This window comes from Thermobia domestica, chromosome 3 (genome assembly GCF_964235325.1).
Source record: "Thermobia domestica chromosome 3, izTheDome1.hap1.1, whole genome shotgun sequence".
Taxonomy (NCBI): domain Eukaryota; kingdom Metazoa; phylum Arthropoda; class Insecta; order Zygentoma; family Lepismatidae; genus Thermobia; species Thermobia domestica.
Genome location: NC_137456.1, coordinates 74,729,809 through 74,747,658, shown reverse-complemented (window position 1 = coordinate 74,747,658; position 17,850 = coordinate 74,729,809). Strand labels below are relative to the sequence as shown.

At 35.4% G+C, this 17,850-nt stretch overlaps 1 protein-coding gene across 2 annotated transcripts in view; it reads left to right on the top strand.

Moving 5' to 3' along the window:
* The window catches only part of LOC145680521 (uncharacterized), a 229,381-nt gene extending 217,806 nt beyond the window's left edge, over positions 1-11,575 (top strand). For both annotated transcript variants that reach the window (XM_081751126.1, XM_081751127.1), the window contains one exon: positions 4,010-11,575. In XM_081751126.1, coding sequence (XP_081607252.1) covers positions 4,359-6,860 — 2,502 coding nt within the window. In that variant the 5' untranslated portion in view covers positions 4,010-4,358 and the 3' untranslated portion in view covers positions 6,861-11,575. The remainder of the gene's footprint in view (positions 1-4,009) is intronic.
* The last annotated feature ends 6,275 nt before the right edge of the window (positions 11,576-17,850 follow it).

Genomic DNA, 17,850 nt, shown 5'->3' with positions numbered 1-17,850 from the left:
AAACAAAATCGTAAATACGCCACTGACCTCAACTGTCAGTTATTATTGACAACGAACAGGAGCGCGCCCATGGGGGCAGTGTTGCCAGATATGAAGATTAAAAAGTAGCGTGGTTGTGCTTCAAAAGTAGCGGATTTGAACTACTTGTAGCCCAAATATAAAAATAAATTATATTGTAGCTATTTAGTTTTACTAATTTATTTATTTATTTATTTATCTATCTCTCTCTCTCTCTCTCTCTCTCTCTCTCTCTATATATATATATATATATATATATATATATATATATATATATATATATATATATATATATATACACGAAGGTCACTACGAAAGTTTTGAGATACGCATTCTTGTGGCACAGTATTTGAATTCCAAGAAACCCAGATTATATTTGGGTTATCGTTTTTCATGCGTATGTAAAGAGAATTATTATTACCGCACAGGTTAGATGCACCATCAGTTGCAATATCAAAGCATTGTTGAATACTGATATTAATATCAGACAAAAAAATGTTCAACAGCATCATGCAGTCTGTAGTAGTAACTGTGACGAATTAATCCCAGGAATTGAGATACTATTCGATTATCCTTTGACTTACAATATCTAATACACAAAAATAAATGTTTCACAAGAAATATTGGTTTATTCATGAATGGCAAAATTTTAAAAAAATGATCCTTAATTTTATATATGAAAACAAAAAAGTAGCGTATTTTGAAGATTTATAGCCCACAGATAATTACAGGTAGCCCAAAAAGTAGCGTGTCGCCCAATTCGAAATTTTTGTAGCGAGGGTGCTTAAAAAATCGCCCAATCCGCTACTTGTAGCCCAATTTGGCAACACTGCATGGGGGTCTACCAGGTCCGGACTCCGTCAAAACTTCCTAACACAACATACATTTGTACACTTTTTTCAATAAAACAATACTTGTTTACCAGGGAAATGATTGATCTAACATAAAACTTTGATCTTCAACTTCATTTGTATTCTTTCTCTCATAAAAATAATCTAATTCTATATATTTTTTTCCTGAAAATATTGGTGGAAGTATTTTACAATTACTTATCGTCTTTTCGGGTGCAGAATAATACACGTTCAACAGTACATGAAGTAGAGGCTTCTAGTATTGAAACACCTCCCTCAAAAGCTTGGATCCCTCCCAAGAAAAATTTTGGGGTGTGCACCTGGCAATGACTGACAAATTTACCGTCAAAAAAACTTCATTTTTTCGATTTTCTGGAAAATTACACATGAGAAGTCATCTTCAACCATCTCATATTGTTCAGCTCAATGCAATCTACCGATTAATATACAGGGTGTTTCAAAACAACACCGACAACGTTTGGAAGGTGATTCCTCACACCAAAATAAGACAAAAAGTATAGACCAACCTGGGTGCACAAATGCTTCCTTTCGGAGTTATAGGCTGCCGAAAACATGAAAAAATGATATGTAAAGGCCCATAGCTCCAATACTGTGGGACCTACCGTAGTCGGGTCAATACTTCACTTAGGAACTAACATGTGCCCTATTCGAAAATCCATGTTTCAGAATCCTAAGGTGCTCTCGCAACAATTTTTATAGAAGCTGTTTAGCTACGGGCATATAATTTAAAGTACTCACCAACTAACTACCTCTATAGAAATTGTTGCGGAAGTACCATAGGATTCTGAATCATGGATATTTGGATAGGGTAAATATTAGTTCTTAAGTGAAGTCTTGACCTGACTACGGTAGGTCCCATATTATTGGAGCTATGGGCCTTTAAATTTCATTTTTTTCAATGTTTTCGGCAGCCTATAACTCCGAAAGGAAGCATTTGTGCACCCAAGGTGGTCTACACTTTTTGTCTTATCTTGGTGTGAGGAATCACCTCCCAGATGTCGGTGTTCTTTTGAAACACTCTGTATATGTTACCTTTGGACAATATTAAATGAAAACTAAACAGTATGAATTGATCATAATTTTTGACAATATTTCATCAACCATTTTATGTATTGTCGTTCCGCTGATGTCATAATGAAGATCTTAGTAAGGGTATATTTCAAAATTAATTTCACCTCAGTAAGTATCCATGGTTCTTGCATTAGCATCAATATTCAGGTTTACAAAGAAATTCGTTTTCCATCGTTTTCTCGAAAGCTAAGCACAACCTTTTAATACTTAGGTATATCATTTAGTTCCCCTCAATAACTTCTATACGTTGTTAAATATGTTATCTTCGGACATACTTTTTTCTTCGTTAAACACCAATAAAATTATAGAATTGGGGGCGCGGTGGCTCAGTGGTAGAGCGTTCACCTCCGGTGTTTGAAGTCGCTGGTTCGATCCTAGCTCGCGCCGTGTGGACTTTGTGGTGGACAAACACCGTGCTCGTGGGTTTTCTCGGGTTCTCCCGTTTCCCCCCACTTCCTTCATTCCACCATTTCATTCATTTCTCATAATCACCGTGGGACCTTATTCATTTCTCCTTTAGCGTAACCGGCATAACCGTGGGACGTAAAACAGAAAGATTACATTTCATTTCAACATTGTAGAGTTGTATATATATATATTAGTCGTTTCCAATTGGTGATCTGCGAACTCTTAGAGGTCTGCAGAACGAAAGTAGAGGATCCGTGGTTTTTACATCTCATCTACTGATTTCCACATAAAAACGGTAAGAGACAGTGGCGTATTTAGGGGGGTGGCTTCCGGGCTTAAGCCCTCCCCGAAATCTTACTTAGTATAGTAAAGTAAATGAAATATCTTGCAGAATTTTCACATTTCTAGGCAAAGCCCCCCCCCGAAAGTTAGCAAATCCCCTCCCGAAACAAAATCGTAAATACGCCACTGGTAAGAGATATTGAGATGCGGTTTTCTGCGAACGATTCAGCGTCCCCAAAACAAATTCCATATTCTCTATTATCCCTCTATTCAAACCGGAAGTACTTCAAATTAGCCATTTCCGGTTTCAACGTTTATTCCTATAGAACGAAAACGGTAACAGATAGTGAGAAGCAGTTTTTCGCAAACGATTCCGCGTCTCAAGACAACGTATCATGACTATCCCGAAGACTCTATCAAAGCCAAAAGTGGCTAAAATTTACTATTACTTCCGGTTTCAATACTGATTTCCGTATAGCAAAAACGTAAAGAGAGATTGAGATTTTTTTTTTTTTTTTTTTTTTTTTTTTTTGCAATCGATTCAACTTCTGAATACTAGGTTTTATCTCCTCCCTTAACCCTCTATTGAATCCGAAAATGGTTAAAATGAACTATTTCCAGTTTCAACTTTTATCACCATAGAACAAAAAAATAAAGCATAGCAAGTAATGACTTCAGCAAGTAATATGAATTCAGCGTCTGAGGAACAGGTTCTTATTAATCTATTGCCACTAGTAGTTATAGATGTATTACTTGAAGTTTGAGTATTGAATTCCCACAGTTTGGAAGTCAGCTGTGGTTTCACACTGTGAAAGGACACTTACTTGTTTAATATCTTTACTGAACTCTGAATTGTCCTGGTGAAAGTAAATCACATTCATAGTCTGGTGGAATCATACATACTCGAAATATGAGCATATTATTATCGAATATTATTGATATGCCCTTCCCCACAAAACAAAACACACATGCACTTAACTTACACTGGAAATACTTGTAAGCAAACATGGAATTGCAGCAAACAGTGCTTGACGCCTGCGATTATGTTATTGATTTGACCCTAAAACTTCACCAGATTAACTAGAATAATGATGAGTTATAGTGTTGCTAGATTTATGTTGTAGAAGCAACATTATTTACTAACAGCAATGTTCAGGTTCAATATTGTACATTTAATATTGTTCATTCAATATTGTATATTCAATATCGTTCAATATTGTATATTGTACTTTCTTTATGTACTGTATGTAGTAAATTGCAATATTTATTTTTATTATGTTATGCAGATTTTTTCTCCTTTAAGTCCAAAGATATTCTGTATGTAACTAATACTTTTTTCCTTTCTTTTGTATTTGCAGGAAATCAAAACAACTGGAGTGAAACAGATATACTGTGATTCCTCTTTCAAAGAAGAAAGCTCCCAACCTGTTTGACACACAACTTTCCCCGCAAAGAAAAGGATTTATGATCAAGTGGCCAAAGTGGAAAAGCAAAAATAATGTCTCTAAGACGAAGCAGAATAGATAGGTGACGCCGTTACGACCCTAAATAAAATTTTTAAAAAATAAAATGGCGGTTACAATAGGAAAAGGATACATATTTTCCCAAGAACTGACTTAGTGTCTTTATTTTATTCTGTGCAATTAACGTATCTAAGTGAAACAAAGAAAAATAAAGAAGTTGCAGTGTAATCTTTAAAACAAAATTATGGCAGCTAGAAGAATGTTAGTTCTGATGCTGCTGAACTTGCTCTCTGTTCTAGCAGGAGAGGCTGTGGGACTTACTCTGACATTTTCAGATTTCAAGGCTGTAAATAGAACCTGCGATGATAAGGACTCGTGTAAAATTGTTCGGGGATCTCGTGTTGGCGACAACCTCGATTGGAGAGACCGGAATTGTTTATGTGACGATCTCTGTGCTATTTATGGTGATTGTTGCGTAGATGCTAGACGATTTAATGCACTCGAACAACGACAAAATGTGAACAACTTCAAGTGCGTAGAAATGACTCAATATGGTGGTATTTACATGAAAACTACTTGCCCGAGAACTTGGACCGATAGATATATCCGAAATCGTTGTGAAAATGGATCTAATGCTTCAGATCCTCTTTCGAATATGCCAGTCACAAGTCACGCGACGGGATTTACGTATAGGAACTCACATTGTGCTTTCTGTAATGGAGATTTATCTTCTTCAACGAGTGTGGACTTGTGGATACCGCGACTGGAGTGTCCATCGCTCTTAAAGACCGTAAACAGATATGCTCAAGAACTGACGAGAGAAAAAGTGACCGACTCATTAGTGTTTGATAAAGAACGGGGCTCTTGGGGCATTACAGTGAATCAACAAGGTGTCCGTGTATTTCATCTGTGCCACATCGATCCAGTTATTCCCGAAACTTCGATTCATATCGTGCGACGTTGCCAGGAAACCGTACGAACGTGTATGGCAAACTGGACTAATGACGATGATGTTAAAGCAAAGTGTGAGTCGTATACTGCACACGTCTTCCACGGTCCGGAGGGCTATCGCAATGTCCACTGTGCTGTTTGCAACAACGTTCAGGTACAGAACCTTGCTTGCCATAAGACATTATACCGTTCATCGCATACAAAGGATTTCAGCCCGGTAGCATTTTCAGTGCTTTTCGATATCCTTAATGTGCACGGAGGTGATATTGTCGGTAAATTGCGACCTTGTCCTGAGGGAGAACTCTTCGATCCGTTCTTCAAAAAATGTCGGCATGTCCTGTGTGCAACTGGAGAGACTTTTGTCAATGGACAGTGTCTTCGTGACGGAGATGTAGCGTTCGGTACAAATACATTTGTACGCCCTCAGGTTACAAGAAGAACTACAACGTCAACTACTAGTACGACCTTGTCTCCATTTCTCTACATTACAGAAGAGGAAAATGTTGATGACGACTATGGTGTCTTAGCAACCTCCGAGCCGGGGGAATATGATAACTACGCTGTTCTTCATGCAGCGACTGAGGAATCAACTACAGAGGAATCATCAACAACAAGTCCAATTGCAGATGAGGATGCAATGACAGCTTTCAGACTTTGTCCAAAATTTCTGTTAGACACTGAAGAGTTTAACCTTGGAGAAAATAACACTGTTTATGTTGCCACGTACAAACGGACATTTCTACCACATGAGTACGAAATCAAGAATGACAAACTTATTATATGTGCATTGGGTAAAGAATTTGTTGACAAATTTACTCCGTATATGGGGTATGTTACCTTTGTGGGGCTTGGTGTTTCTGTTATCTGTTTAATACTACATTTAATAGCTTTCTTATTAGTGCCCGATTTACAAAATTTATCAGGGAAGAACTTGGCTTCCTTGTGTGTTGCAATGCTTGTGGCATACTCAACTTTTATTTTAGCTCAAATGTTCAAATCTCCCGGAGCAGCCTGCACAGTTATTGCGGTGTTAATGTATTATAGCTTTTTGTCAGCATTCTTTTGGATGCTTACAATGGCATTTGACGTCTGGAGGACTTTAAAATTAGCGACGTCAGAATTACGAGTTTCAGCGGGTAAGCAATGGCGCAAGTTTGTTGCTTATTCCGGCTGGAGCTGGCTGGTTCCTGCCACTATAGTTTTGACGTCAGTGGTGATCGAAAACTTAAATCAAGACACTGTTCCAAATGAATACAGGCCAAATTTTGGTGTTCATGTCTGCTGGTTCAGCCAACGCAAAGCGCTTCTGATATTCTTTGCTGCACCAATGGCCTTAGTGATGCTTTTAAATGTCGTATTCTTTGCTTGCAGTGCTCATATGATCTTTACAACAACAAGTCGTGGAAATTCACGATCCACTGCATCGTTAGCCCAGCATGACTTCCGTCTGTATATCCGGTTAGCACTGATCATGGGTCTTACATGGATCGCCGGTTTGGTAGCAGGTTATCTGGATATGGAAAGCTTATGGTATGTGTTTATAGCATTCAATACGCTCCAAGGACTTTTTATATTTCTTGCATTTACGTGTACAGAGAAAGTGATCAGATCTCTACGTGATAAGTTTGGTCGTCGAAAAGCTCGAAGACCAGCTTCTTTCTCGTGGTCAGGGGCCTCAGCCAGTACTCGAAAATCTAACCTTGGTTCTAGAGAATCGAGTGAATCACATAATTCGAATTCAAGCCATGGGACAGCTATTCATAACTGCAGTGGAAGAATGGATACATTATACTGAATTATGTGGTACTATAATACTTTACTATGGTTATTCAAGTATTTTTACATGACAGTATTAATGAACATCAATGAGAAAAATTTTACTTTAATTTCTTAATTTGAACTAAGAACTCGTTAGTGGCGTCTTGCGGGGCAATTACAACTATAAGATGTCTGCAAAAAACTGCTTTATTATAAATTATTTCATACTATAGCCCTTCAGGTTATATTTATCATTTGAAGTTGTATTATACCAAAATATTGTAATACATTGAAAAGCATGTCCATCAGAGGTAGAACAATACGTGTGTTTTATAATCAAATGACTGAAGTTTCTGAAAGGAGTGTTTAGTACTATCATTATATGTAGTAATATGTTGTATTGGTACTGATAAACCTTTTAGTTCATTATTTAGATGCTATGTTTTATTGAAATGCTTTATAGTACTTCGTGAAGAAATATTTGTAATGTTCTAGTAGCTTGATAATAGCATTTTAGACAAAGGCGTTTTCTGCAGAAAATGGATGAAATATGTAGTAGTACCCTCTCTACAAAAGATTATTGGCTGTTGTTTCATGCGAACTCTTTCTTTGTAGATACAGTACAAAAAGCAAACCTAATACTTTGCCCTTTTGTTTAATTTGTGTAATATTTGTGTTACAAAAAACCTCGATAAGTGAATAACAGATGTTGAAGGTATTTCATAATAGAAATTGAAGTAAATAAAGTATTAATTTAGTGAATTTTAAACGAAACACTGGAAGCAGATACATTCTTTACACTCAGCTATATCATCAATGACTCTGATACAGACTAAATTGTACAATATTTTTAGTGAAACTAATCTGCATAGCATCTAAACATACTATATATTCAATACATTTGAATCTGTATGACACATTTCTTAACGTTGAAAATCTAATGTGAAAATGTAATATATGTCATCATTTTCCATCACCGTTGTTGTTTCGAATAATTCAGTCCTTATTCAGTAAATGTACAACAGATGAAAATATGAATATAAAGAAGGATACTAACATATATAGTTATATATGATATGTTAACTGTGTTCGTATATTAGTACTTGTAGATTTCAATGTTAAAATGAGGGGCAATAACCTTTCTTGTACGTTCTGTGCAAATGTGGTTATAGTGCCTTTATATTGTAATTATACGTAAACTTCTAATTTTCTACTGATTTATGCAGGTAAAATCTCAAAATATTTATCATGCTGGTTAAAAAGAAATCAAAATTATGAGAAACAGCAGCTTTTCCAGAACCCCTGGTCCACAATCATATGGACCATACACAACTAATATTTCTCTATAGCCCTAGACAATATGATATTCTGTAGCGACAATATGATATCCTGCAGAATAAGTGTTGTTATTGTGTTTGTGTAAATGGCATTACATGCGACAATATGGTGTCTTGCAGAATAAGTGTTGATATTGTTTGTGTTAATGATGTAATAATATGATAGCCAGCATTATTTGAGAGTACATTTCACTGAGTTGATTCGATGTTTTTGTATTAGGGTTTTAAATACGTTGTGTGTGGATATAGATTGGTTTCATTAGAAATACGTACAGCTTTCAATCTGTATTATAGTCACAAAATAATATAATCTGATGTTCATTTTATTTTGTTTTTCTGCAAGTAGTTCCCATCCCAGAAACTTGCATGACATGAAACACTATAACTGATCATGCTATTGGTGCTTGATGTATATGAGGCAATCATATTCTGCATATATAGCTTTATATGTTTTTGTAAAAATGATAAAAGTTTCATAATATATTTAGCAAGAATGCTAATTGATTAAGTAGTTCACCAGTGGTTTAGCTTATGAACATAAAACAGGTAAAGAAACGAGTAAATTTTGTGATAAATTCTAAAAATGCTAAAAGGAAGATTCGGATTTCCGCCAAAATATATATGTCAAAATTGTATGGTTCTTATTAGAATCATAAAAGGACACCAAACGATCTCTTAGCAAATTAACAATGGTTATTATGCTTATTAGGGAATATTAGTTACCTTTTTCTGTAGTTACTTGTAAGTCGTGTCCAAAAATAATGTAATATTGTTCTCTTTATTAAAAGATTTGAAAAAGTGAAATATAGAAAAATAATATTAATTCTTTAAAATGCTGTTGTTACGAAAGTAAGTAATCATTAAAATGATTTCACAACTTTGTCTCTAACTTTGAAAATTGCTAATATCATTTCATCTATAAATTCTCTCCATCTTGTTTTGAACAATGCTATTTTTTTCTTCAGGATTTTATTCATCTACAGAACAAAAAATACAATTGTAATACTCTGTAGAATACAATAATCAGTAAAATTTGATATAATTTCTTTCGATATCATCTTTAGTGGGTAGAATAACTTGAGTTAATGTTTTTTGGAAAACAATAAACTTAAATACGTTTAAATATATTCATATATACTTAAAAACAATTTTAGGAATCATCATCTTTTAAGAAGCTCTCAGGGGCGTAGTCAGCAAAGGGACATAATTATGTTCGTGTATTTTCCAATGAAACTACAATCACAACAAACATTAGCTTTTTGAGATTCGTATCAATTTCAATTTAAATATATTCTCGGGAAGGTATACGATGGCTCAATGGTAGTAGACTAACATCTGTTTCGATTCCAGGAGATGTTAGTTGGTAAAAGAAAGCATCATCTTCATGGATAGTGTCGAGGACTCGATTTCTCATATCTCTAACCATCATTCACTTGAATTTGGCATCTTTTCTTTCATCGACAGGGTGTCATCGAGGGACATTCTGAGTCATCGCTACGCTCACCCCCCACTGTTTTGATTATTAGTGGATAACTCAAAGACAGTGAAGAAACTACATTAAATTTATTTATGAAAACAGCGAATATTTTAATAATATATATATACTTGTATTGCTTTAAAGTAATTTAATATATTTATTTCATTTTGATTTAAAAACATTAACTACATTCTGAAATCATCATTGCAGTTTTGCTGTTGCAAAACTGATTCAATCAGTATTCTTAAGTATACTTAAAACTACGTTCATATTGCATACATAATAACTGAGTGAAATATGTACCTATATAACCAGTGAAGAAAGAAAAAGTATGGACTTTATTCAAGTAAGTTGTTACAGTAGTACCTTGGTTGTAAATATCTTGTGAAAGAGGTTGTAAATATCCTTATGTACAGCATATATAGTTATGTAATTGGAAATTTCAACTTCCTACATCTTGTAATCTAAAGAAAAGACTGAATAATATTTGATATACGAGAAGATTGGCTGCATATGTTCGTAATAATAATCATTTCAATTTTATTTAGTATATAAAATAATAAACAGAGGGCATCTGAAGTTCAGCAACACGGGTATTTTGAGCTCTGAACAGAAATGTGGATAATATATGTACAAATTTAAATTTGATTTGTATATGATGCAAAATGTCAGACACAGATGTATTGTGTAACAAAAATCGATTCTCAGTAAATTAATACATTTTGTTGGTTTATCAGTATAGGCTAAATGGTTAACGTGTGTTCCTTAGGTACGGAACATCGAATTTGATTTATGGTAGAAGAACCTGCCATTTGAATCATGTAAAACTGTAGGTCAACGTCTCATATTACCTTTATGCTGAAAACAAACTTACATGTGCAAAATAGCTATGTATCAGGTATAAATGGAAAAAATATGTCTCCGAATTTTGAGAACAAATTCCTGAAAGTTCTGTTTTTGTTTGTTTGTTAAGTTATAGATGAAAATCTTCGTAACCTCTTTGTTCCTTCGTAACCTCTTTGTTCATAGTTTGATAACAGAACCGTGAGATAAACTGAATGACGTGTGGGCTAAGCCAATAAAAGTGACGCGACGTTGCCAACTACAGCGTGAACAGCTGTCAGATGACTAGGTGAAAGAAGTGGCAACACAGCTGCCCTTTCATTTGATAAAAGTGTTTAAAAGAAACACGAAGCGAAGTCTTCAAACCCCTATGTTGGTTCTGTATTTTTGATTGGTTGATTTGGATTTTTAGCGTCCCTTTTAGCACCGAGGCTATATGAGACGTGAACCTACAGCTTAACATGGAATTCAAACCACATCAGCTCCTACCAGGCATTGAACCCGGATCTCTCGCACCAAAGGTATTCATACTAACCATATAGCCACAAGAGAACTCTCGTTCTGTACTTTTGTTTAGTTCATGACATGATTATATTCATTATTTAGTGACCTTCAAAAATGTTTCTATTTATCTCTAATTTATGTTCACTTTATACACAATAGTCTTTAGCTGTTATTGGTAAATGAACTGAGAAACTAAAGCATGATCCTATGTGAGCTGAGCTTTTAAAGTGCTATAAGAAAATAGTCTTTATGCATGTGTTAAACATTTGCTTTCTGTTGAGATTTATGTATATTTACTGTATTTGTGAAAAACTTGTAATTACATGTTTCCTTATTCAATATTGTAGCCTAAAACGAACAAGCGCCTAAGTTCATGCATTACTTTAATATAGACATAACAAAAGGAAGAAAAAATATTAAAACCTGTAACAACCAAATCTCTTATTTAAAAAGAGGGAAAGAAAAAGTAAACAAATGTGTATTGTAAATGATACTCAGTAATTATTGTAGTTTTCAAAGCAGACAAAGTTATTTCAGTGCCAATAATTATTCCATGTATATTGTAGATACAAAAACACAATAAAATGTAAAGATTCAGTTTGTTTTATACTTTATTTCAGTAAACTTTACTTTGTGTTATTACTGAGAATTATTTCTACTCTTTAATCTTTCAATTCCATATTATGTATTGATGGACATTAAAAAATGAAAGAGATAGCAGCTCAAAATATGGCAGGTGAATTTATTATATATTTCGCTCTGTGTGGTCTCTGGAAGGCTGCGAAAGTCCAGATTCCAGTATCGTGTGGGTCCACCGTGGCCGTCTAGAACGGTTACGACACGACGAGGTATAGAGAGGATGAAAACATTGAATGTCTTCCTAGGGTAGGGTATGGCATCTGCTTCTGCACACAATGCCAAAACTCAATAACTGAAGTTAAAGTGCAATCATATAGACCAGACGTGTTCAATTGGCAAGATAGGCTTTTCATGTGATCGCACTGGCCAAGGAAGCGGTAGAAGAAGGTGTACGTCAGATGCGTAAAACATAATTACAAAAGTATTTGTGTGTTTTCGTTCACAAACGAATCATGTCAGCAATTAAACGGGTTGAATATATTAGTGATTGACTTTCTTTTGTTACTCTTAAGGGTCAATGGTGTGATATTATCTTAAAAGTACATGCCCCAACAGAAGATAAGGATGACGATATAAAAGACAGTTTTTACGAAGAAGTAGAATGGGTATTGAACCAACTCCCACGATAACATATGAAAATTCTATTAGGGATTTCAATGTGAAGGTAGGACGAAAGAATGTTTTCAAACCGATTATAGAGAATGAAAGTCTGCATAAGGAAAGTAATGACAACGGCGTCAGACTCGTGAACTTGGCAACATCCCAAAACATTATCGTGAAGAGTACAAAATTCCCACATCACGACGTTCATAAATATACTTGGACCTTACCAGATGGAAAAACACATAATCAAATTGATCACGTTTTAGTAGACAGAGGAAGACAGTCTAGTGTAAATTGATGTTCGGTTGTTCAGACTAGCGGACTACCTGGTGACAGTGATAATAAGAGAGAGTTAATCGTTGAATAAAGAAAATATTCTACATCTGAAAACAGAAAGGCTTAATTTAAACAAATTAGAGGATAGCCAGATGAGAGGGGAATATCAGATTGAAGTGTTGCATAGATTCTCCATTTCAGAAGGTTTGGAGCTCATTAGTTGAAGTTAGGGATAGACGATAGACAGTAAAAAGAATCACGTACTGGAGTTTCAATTTCGTCCAGATGTCAATCGCTCGAGTATATTCACTGCTGCCATCTAACGGCGAGATGTGTAACTTCCACTGCCTTTGTTTCAATAATAGAAAGTGAAATACCGTTAAAGTAACCATTACTCATTAAGATATTAATAGATCTGACTCCAGTAATGAACTAAGCCAAGAAATCGTGTAGCTACCAATTACAAAGAAAACATAATTAAAAATTAACTTAGAAAGTTGGGTTGGAATTCAAAGATCGAAGACTTATAAGAAGAAAATGAAATCTTTCAGTTTCAGTGTGAAACGCGTCACACACGTTTATGTCATTTAGGCTAAGGGAGACAGATGATTAAGGCAACTGAATGATGATGATGATGATGAAATAATTGGTGTAATCAGAATGTGGGAGAAAACGAGGGTACCCCGAGAAAACCCCACGCACACAGTGTCTACAACAAGCATACTTGGCTGGAGATCGAAGTAGTGACCTCACGATAGTGCCTCCCAAAGATCCATAAGAAACTTACATATGAACCAAGAAGTATGTGTTAGAATAGGGGAACAAATGACAGAGGAGGGTGCAATTGGAATGACAGTTCGATAGGGATGATGTCTCTCGTCGATGTTACTTATTATCTATCTACTGTAGAAGATGTAGTGAAAGAGAGCCTACGTACTAAAGATGGTAGAAGGAAGAATGATCTGGTGCAGATGAAACGGCACTCATTGAGGAATTTGAAAAGAAAAACAATAAGATATTGGAAAACTTGAAAAAAGATCTGTGAATATTAGAATTAACTTAGCAATTAGATTTCTGGGCTGTCGTAATCTATGGCCATTTAGCCCGTCACGTATATGGGGGATGACGTCATTTAGCGAGCACGCTATCCGATGAAAGGGAAGGAAGCGGCCTGGGACGGATGTTAGGTACTATCCCGGCATTTGCCTGGTGTAAATGAGGAAAACCCAGGAAAAACCTCACTCAAGATGGTTGGCCTGAAAAAGCTGTTACACTTTTCCGACCGGATCCCCACCTGGAATCGAACCCAAGACCGCTCGCGCATTAGTGCCAGAACTACGCCACGCTGGGGCAACGGGTCTGTCAAGAATATGAAATGAAAATAAATGTTAGAATTTCAAAAGCCATGGTGATTGGAACGAAGCAGTAGTTATCAAATATACAAGTAAGAGAGGAGAAAATATAACAGGAGATTAGTTTTCGATACCTGGATAGTATTGTATTATTAGTGCTGACATGAAGTAAAATGTGAAATAAAAACACGGATATTGATGATGAAAGTGGATTTAGGAGGATGAAAAATATATATTCTGGGTTCTTGAATCAAGAGTTGAGAAAAAGACATAAAATGCTTCTCAACAACTCAAGGCTTGTGAAGTGTTGTGCTATTGGGTAAGAAACATGAACATTACGCAAAAGCGAGTAAAAAAGACTAAAAGCTTTCGAAATGTGGATGTGAAGAAAGGAGAGAGTTGGTTGAGTCGAACGGAAAACAAACGAGGTATTATGAATAGTGGGGAAGAAAAGGACAATATTAGTCAGTGGCGTAGCACACTTTTGTGCCCCCCCCCCCCGCAAAGTATAGAGAAGGGGCCCTAGTTGTAAAGCCGATAGAAGTAAGATTGAAGTTCTACTTCTTTAAATCTTTATTCATCGCAAGACTTCGGGGTCCCCTATATGTCGGGGCCCCCCCGCACTGCGGGGATTGCGGGGGCAGCTGCTACGCCACTGATATTAGTTATAATTGAAAGGAGAAAAAGAAACAGGTTGGGGCATTGGGTGAAAAGGAACTGTATCATGCGGAAAGCGCTAGAAGGTGGGAAGGCAGGAAAAAGGGGGAGAGACGAAGAAGGTTACAGTTAATGGACGATATCAAGACAGAAAAAATCGTACACAAGGACAAAACGGTTAGCTGAAGACCGTGGTGCATGGAAACTTCTCAGTTGCGGCAAGTGACCTGCCAATAATGCGAATGCCAGAGTCAGGGCCGTCAATTAGGGTAGGAAGGAGAGTTTGAGAAATTGTATACTAATAACAAACGTTAAACTCCTATGCCGGTGGACAATCTTGACCCCCCCCCTCTCCTGGCAAAATCTGAAATTACGCTACTAAGCAGATTGCTTATGATGACAATGATGATAACACAAAAGAACGTAGAAACTGCATTAAAAATCTGTATATAATAACAAACATGTTTATTATGGTGTATTTAAAGGATTCCTGCACTATAACTAACTATGGAACCCGAAGGTTCAATGCCGCGTTCACAAAAGCTCTCCACTGACTTCTATCCTTAGCTAACTGCATCCAGTTTCTACTTTGTATTCCAATCTCTGCGAGATCCATTTTAATATTGTCCTCCCATCTGTGCCTAGGTCTTTCTAATGGTCGTTTTCCGATTGGTCTTCCAGTCAAGACTTTGAAAGCGTTTCTACTTTCTTCCATTCTAGCTACATGACCCGCCCACCTAAGCCTCCTAGACTTCACGACCCTAACAATGTTGGGTAAACCATATAAATTATATAGTTCCTCGTTATGAAGTTTCCGCCATTCCCCATTCCCGTTCCTCTTGGGTCCGAATATTCGTCTCAGGATCTTATTCTCAAATACTTTCAGTCTATGTTCTTCCCTCAGAGTAAGTGACCATGTTTCGCAGCCATACAAAACAACAGGCATGATTACCGTTTTGTATATTTTAAGCTTCAAATTCCTCGACAGAATTCGCGACGACAAGAGATTTTGAACCGAATAGTAACACGAATTCCCTGCTTTTAGTCGACATTTAATTTCTTCGTGAATATGATTTTCCTCCGTTAATATTGATCCTAGATATTTGAAAGTATCCGCTTTATCAAAAGTATTATTTAATATTTTAACGCATCCATAATTTGCTGTATTCCGGTCCCGACGCACTTCCATGTATTTAGTTTTATCTGCATTTACTTCTAAACCCATGTCCCTGCAAGCGTTTAATAAGATCTCTGCATTTCTTTCTATTGTTCTCCTATCATCACCTATTAAATTTACATCATCAGCATATGCCATAACCTGGTGAATACCGTTCAACTGTAGGCCCTGGTTGCTATCTTTGATTTTCCTTATATTCCTGTACTATAATGTAAAGCAATACAACACGTACATACGTTATATCCTGTATTATAAGGTAATACAAACGCCTGTCGTATTTTGCATTGTTACGGCATTTCAATAATATGCACAACAATGGGGAAATAGAGTATTTTTAACCGCCACGGAGCCATGTGACAAATGCAATTGTTGATTTCAAGTTACATATGAAAACTTGCATTTTGCGTTTTTTGGAGGGAAGGTTGTCCTGATTAAGCGAAGTCCAGCTTATTGGAATTCGGATTAAGAACTTTTACCCTATTTTTAATTCTGAGAAATTTGAGGAAAGTGTTATGAGCTTGTTTTTAATGTTATATGGTAAACAGAAAAGGAGATGTTACACCATCGGACGCCGATCCAGGTCAGAGTCGATCTCCCCTCATCTCACCCTTCCCCAATTTCTCTTGGCTTTCCAGAATCTGGAAATCTTTGCTTAGATACCTGTAATACACCATAATATATATTAGTGTAGTGATGCTGTGCAATTCAATAACGAGCGAATGTAACATTTTCATCGCCTCATCCATCACGAATTCCAAGTAATATAAATACCCAGAAACACCTTGTTTCATCAATTTATTTTCATTTCACAGAAATTACTCTGAAATGTGATGATGTAAGTTGCCATAAATTTGTCCTCCTGCCTTTTAAATTATGTCAATCAGAAACCATGCAATTGGGAAACCTTTATGAAAGTAAACGCAATGTTTAATGAAAATCATGGTTTCAGAAAGGAAAGTTATGAATAGATGCTTCCATAAGATCAAGTGAATTTATGTTTTTAAAGATAATTTCAACAATAGAAGTATTATGCATCTTTTAATCTCAAACAAAAACAAATTATCTTTCAAAAACTCGAGGAATTTACATGAAATACCTGGCAAATTGTTTTCTTCTTACTCGAGGAGGGACGGATTCACTATTTCACTATTGTCCGATAAGGGACATGATTTTGGGAGCATTGATATTTACATCTGTCTCTCTCTCTCTTTATATATATAAGGGAAGTCGTACCGGTTAAAAAAAAAACTTTACTTAAACTTTAATTAAACTTTATTACGTTAATTTCAAATGAAAAACTTTTAATATATGGCGATGTGACTTCCCTCACGAACCGCCTATATTTCAGAATGAATGTAACATTCCATGTTGTGTACGTTTTGCAATCATAATCAGAAAAACAGGTAAGTAAAGACTAAAAGCATCGATTCAAATCTTTAAAGTAGTAATAATAATAATAATAATAATAATAATAATAATAATAATAATAATAATAATAATAATAATAATAATAATAATAATAATAATAATAATGCGTCATTTCATTTTTGTCAGGGGGACAAGGATGTCACATATTTTTATTTGTATATTATTATCCACTTTATTAAAAACCATATATTTCTCAAATGTAGGTAAGACAATTTACCCGTCCCCTATCCTCCCCAAATAAAAGTACTTGTAATGAATCATATATTAGAACCATACATATATATATATATATATCATTATAATAGATATACGTTATCATCTACTTAAAATTAAGGCTAGTGGATTAACCTCTTTTCAAAATACACGTCCTTACTTTTTTTTTTTTTTTTTAATGTGCATCAGCTAGATTAAACTCTTGCAACAAACATGATGAGGCTTTGTTTTTGGGTAGTGAAAAATTAAATTGATACATGATTTTTATACATAAACTTTTTAATATTACCATAATACATAAACTCCTGGCAAAATCTGAAATTACGGGAATTTAAAATTACCCAATTTAATAGTATGGAAAACTCAATACATGCATACCACCTGATGAAAGATGAATTGCATCGCGTGATAATGACTCGGTGCTCTTCCTTATGTTAAACCGTGTTTCCCGCTTCCTTTGTTTTATGATGTCATTGATATCCTCTAGCTCTCTTACATAAAAAAAAAAACTAAAGTGAAAA